Below are 5,096 nucleotides of genomic sequence, written 5' to 3'. Positions count from 1 at the left end.
GCCATTAAAAGAATAAATTACATTTTATATTATAATATAAATATGAATATTATACAGTATATAAATAATACATGATTATTTAAATTAGAAAACAGTTGTTTTAAATTGCAATATTAATTCATAATATTGTTTTTACTATTTTTTTTTATCAAATAAATGCAGACTTGGTGATCATAAGAGGCTTTTCAAAAACATTAAAATTCCTACTGACCCCAAACTTCTGAATGGTAATAGTTAGTTACCAATGTTACCAAATGCATTAATTAAATGAAGTGTCATCAAAATAATTAGCAAATGGATACACTGATGTTTGCAAAGATACTTCATAAATACAAAGTGAAGGACAAAGCCATTGAACAGTGCTGTTGTACTGACCGTAACTGACATCAGGCTTCATAGTTCAAAGCAATCTCACAAAAGGAAAATAAAACAGAGGATATTCAAGAGATTTCCTCAGCATATCCTAGAAAGTTGTGAGAGACTACACCTCCAAAATGCGGCAGCTAGAAATCCACTATAAATAGAAGAGGTATCCGAATTATAGAAAACAAGCGACACTGGTAGAAACCCAAAGTTTTGACTGTGTAAATGGGTGAGTACCAGGCCAGCTCACCCCTGTGGTGCTCAGAATGAGTATATTGCTCTTCTGCCTCGAGTTACCTGTCTGAGTAGACCCTCATTATCCAGATTTACACATATTTTCCTAATTAATGAGTCAATGTGATGAAATTCAGACAAATGTGGAGAGTAGACTGCACCTACATTTTGTCTGTCTATCAAATTCAGTCAATTTCAGTTAGGAGGAACAGAAGATATAATGACCCAAAATGAACATTATGATAGATTGTTTGTTGTGTAATCTCAATAGCTGGTGTGTTAACCTGTAAATGGCGACCTCTGAAACCGCTGGAATCACTGGCCCAAAGTCTTCGTCATTAGAAGATCTGCTTAATCCTTCTGAAATAGTCTGGCTCTTGGTAAAGGTAAATATAAAAAACTGTGCAAGCATACCATTCACGGTCACACTCCCCTTCGCATCTTTCAGAACAACACGTACAGCCACTCTGCGTTTCTTCACATTGTAGATGTTGAGTGACAAGCAGCCATGTTAAAACAGACCACACGGATGATTCAGAAAGGAAAAATCAGAAAACAAACCATTTGTCCGAGTGAAATAATCCTTTGAACAGACATGAGACAATCAACATCCTGGACTACAAATGTTTCAGGCTTGTAGATGAGCCATCTCCCTCCCTGAATGGACCCTGTTTAGCTCTGCAAATGTGGGGAAAGCATCATGCTCCTCCTTCGCTTGCTTTTATCCTCTCTCTCGTTCTTTCTCAGGGGTAGGGATGGCCGTGTCTGTGTCCAGTCCAGCTGAACACTACTGGGGGAGATCCAGCTCTCCCGTGTGTGTGTGAGTGAGTGGGTGGGTTCAAACCAGCATGTGTCTGCGACGGTGCAGGGCCAGATGGTCTGAGCGGGAAAAGCTTCGGTCGCAGTCCCCGCACTTAAATGGTTTGACCCCTGTGTGCTTACGGTAATGTCGTGTCAACTCGTCTGAGCGGGCAAACTTCCATGTGCAGCCGTCCCAGGTGCACTTGTATGGCTTCTCACCTAGTGGAGATAATGAACCTTACTTAAGCAAAAATAAACACCACTGTCATTTTGGGAATATTAAGGAAATTGTAAAATGTGAAACAATCAAGACTGTTTAAAGGAATGGTTCACCCAAAAATGAAAATTTGCTTAAAATGTATGCACCTTCAGGCCATCCAAGATGTAGATGAGTTTGTTTCTAAATTTGGAGAAATTTAGTATTACATTACTTGATCACCGATGGATCCTTTGAAGTGAATGGGTGCCGTCAGAATGAGAGTATCAAACGGCTGATAAAAACATCACAATAATCCACAATACTCCAGTTCATCAATTAACATCTTGTGAAATTACGATTCTTTTTAATGGAGAAAGCAATTCTATGATATAAAGAAACAGTTTGAAGTTAAAAGCATCTCGATGATTTGATGAGGATTTGTTTATTACAAAAAACTTAGCTTTTTGCTTCACAAAACATTAATTGATGGATTGGAGTCATGGAATCTCATTCAGACAGAACCCATTCACTGCAGAGGATCCACTGCTGAGAAACATTTTTTATTTTTTTTTTTAATCTGTTGTGATAAAGAAACAAATTCATCTACATCTTGGATGGCCTGGCTGAAGGTGACCAAATTTTCAACAAATTTTATTTTTGGGTGAACTATTTCTTTAACCAGAAACAATACTCCAAATTCAAATAAATTGATATTGAAACTAGGTGTACAGATTGTATTTGTGTGCTGACAAACCTGTGTGTGTCCTCCTGTGTGCCTTTAAATGGGAGCTCTTGGTATAAACTTTATTACAGCCTGCAAAGTCACACCTGTGGATGCGTCGTTTCTTGGAGTCTGGAGAATCAGGTGGCTGTGGCCGTCGAATGCTCTCAATACTGAATGGTGACATAGAACTGAGAGAGAGAGAGAGAGAGAGAGAGAGAGAAAGAGAGAGAGAGATGTTATTCACCATGTATAGAGCATTAAAATATTGCCAACTGACCTTATTCAGCATCCTACGAAATTAACTGAGACAGCAGCATGTATATAAGCTAACTGCTGCCATCATGTGGTAACATGATATAAAACAACAACCTTTCCAAGCAGTAGTTAAGACCTGGACCACGTGTTTTCCTCATAAAATGGGTTAAGATTTTAGTGTTTTGAGTTTAGTGTAATCACCAAGACTGCATATTTTTGATCAAAAATACAGTAATATTGTGAATTATTATTATAATTTAAAATAATGGTTTTCTATTTTTATATATTTTAAACTTTATTTTATTCCAGTGATGGCAAAGCTGAATTTTCAGCAGCCATTACTTCAGTCTTCAGTGTCACAAGATCCTTCAGAAATCATTCTAATATGCTGATTTGCTGCTCACAAAACATTTCTTATCATTATAAATGTTGAAAGCAGTTGTGCTGCTTAATATTCTTGTAAAAATGGTGATATATATTTTTTTAATCAGAATTCTTTGATGAATAGAAAGTTAAAAAGAACAGCATTTATTTGAATGGAAATTATAAATGTCTTTACTGTCATTTTTGATCAATTTAATGCATTCTTGCTAAATTAATTTATTTAAAAAAAAATCTTATTGACTACAGTATTGACTTCAAGTAGACTAAGAGAGGAAAGTTTAACCATTTAAAAAGAGATTCAACTATCAGCACACACATTTTCACAAGTTGCCATCCCTCAAATATATGAAAGAAAATGTGCACAAAATGTGTGAAATGTAAATGTATTTATTCATTACTAACCAATATTTTACATATTGTTAACTGAAAAAAAAAATAAAGTTACTTGACTGCTTGCCCGTATTGCTAATGTTCTACTCATAATATATCACTAGATGGTGCTGTAGACCTGATGCATTTTGATGGTATAACGCAAACACGTTGTTTTTTTTTCTTACAAAACAAGTCATAATTCTTGACATCTCAAGCTGTGACATTTGTTGCTTGTTAGTTTGCTTTTAGCAAAATTCAAGGGAATGTCTTAACATACTTATTCCAGTCAATATTACACAATATTATACGATCAAATTAATAAAACTGTACAGTTCAGAACATGCTGTCTGTTGTGACTGCTGTGAGAAAATGAATTATTGCCATTCCAGAGGGTGGGCCAGCTTTCAGGCTGTAAAGCTGGCTCTCATTGAGCGGATTTGTACATATCAACCAATGAGCTCACTGAACTGTTGAAGAGCGGAGAGCCACGTAAGTGTGAGGACATGATGTGTTTGAAAGCAAGAGAGCGTACGAGTAATTTTATTCCATTTCTCCCATAGGTAGAAAGAGAGGAAAGTCTAATTACATTACACTGTCCTCACTCGCCTTCCCTTCTAAGGTAATAAGAACTCTATGTCCCCTGCTTTGCTGATTGGCATAGGCTGGGCCTGGCAATAAAGGCCGAGGAGGCGGAGCCAGACAACCCCTCCAGTGGACTGTCTCCACCACACGCAGCCCACTTCCTGTTTCTCCCCTGCTTCTGGGTCACCTGTTGGTGTTGGTGTGCTGCCAAGCAAAGGCCTAGCGGAAATGAGCCAATGTGTCAGAAATGAGGCTGAACTTTCTCTCTCACTGCCTCGAGCAAACACACGCAGAGAGTGAAAGAGAGAGAGAGAAAGAGACCCAGGAGGGGAGAAGTGAAATTGAGAAGAGGAGACAAAGAGAAGCCGAGAAAGAGGCAATGAGCCAAACAGGTTGTTTTTTTTTTCTCTCAGAGAAATTACAAGAGAGTGAGAGACAGTCACAGAGAGAGTTTCTGTGAGAATACAAGTTGGTGGCAGGTAAAAATGGAGAGGGGTTGATGTTAGAAGGAGAGTTCAGAGGGAGTGATGGAGCACAAATGGAGTGACAGGATTTACAGTGGAAAGACTTCAGCGGCGAACTCTCACAGGATGTTTACAGTCTGATATATTTCAGAGGGGACGCCACTGACATAAATAGTGATACAGTAGTCTGACTCGCAGAAAATGACTTGAAAATACAGATCCACCTGACAGGTTCAGATGGTTATTCTCCTTAATGTAATGGGGCGGTTCATCTCAAATCATCATGTCTAGATGCATGTCCAATACACATCAACCAATTTATCTTTATAACGCTGCTCTGTGTGTGTAATTTGATCGGCCAACAGTTCTAGCTGTTGGGTTGGGTTGTGCGCCAGCATGGCTCCAGTGCTGATGAATCTAATGTTTTGAGGTGAATGTGTGGCAGTCAGTCACCGCACCAGTGTGGATATTTACTGTACTTCGCAATCACAGATTCTAGCCTACGTCTTGGAATATGACCCAAATAAGAATTTTCACTGGATATTGTCATCTGAACAAGTAAGTAACAAGTCTGCCACGTTTGTTCTGACCAACTGAGAAAAAAAGCATTACAATAAATCACGCTACCAATGGTGATTTAATCTAAAGATCGGTTAGCTCATATCTAGTCTTGTCAAAAGACCCGGTACTTCGGTACCAAGTCGGTACTAAAAAAATG

The 5,096-nt window shown here is 38.2% G+C and overlaps 1 protein-coding gene across 1 annotated transcript in view; it reads right to left on the bottom strand.

Moving 5' to 3' along the window:
• Nucleotides 1–208: 208 nt before the first annotated feature.
• LOC107681319 (Krueppel-like factor 12) overlaps nt 209–5,096 on the bottom strand; it is a 20,435-nt gene continuing 15,547 nt past the window's right edge. Inside the window, exons 4-5 of the mRNA XM_016477600.1 lie at nt 2,352–2,509; nt 209–1,617 (exon numbers count right to left, since the gene is read on the bottom strand). Coding sequence (XP_016333086.1) covers nt 1,436–1,617; nt 2,352–2,509 — 340 coding nt within the window. The 3' untranslated portion in view covers nt 209–1,435. The remainder of the gene's footprint in view (nt 1,618–2,351; nt 2,510–5,096) is intronic.

The sequence above is a fragment of the Sinocyclocheilus anshuiensis genome, unplaced genomic scaffold, assembly GCF_001515605.1.
Source record: "Sinocyclocheilus anshuiensis isolate Anshui unplaced genomic scaffold, SAMN03320099.WGS_v1.1 scaffold1620, whole genome shotgun sequence".
NCBI classification, from domain to species: domain Eukaryota; kingdom Metazoa; phylum Chordata; class Actinopteri; order Cypriniformes; family Cyprinidae; genus Sinocyclocheilus; species Sinocyclocheilus anshuiensis.
This window is presented reverse-complemented; position numbering and strand designations above follow the sequence as displayed.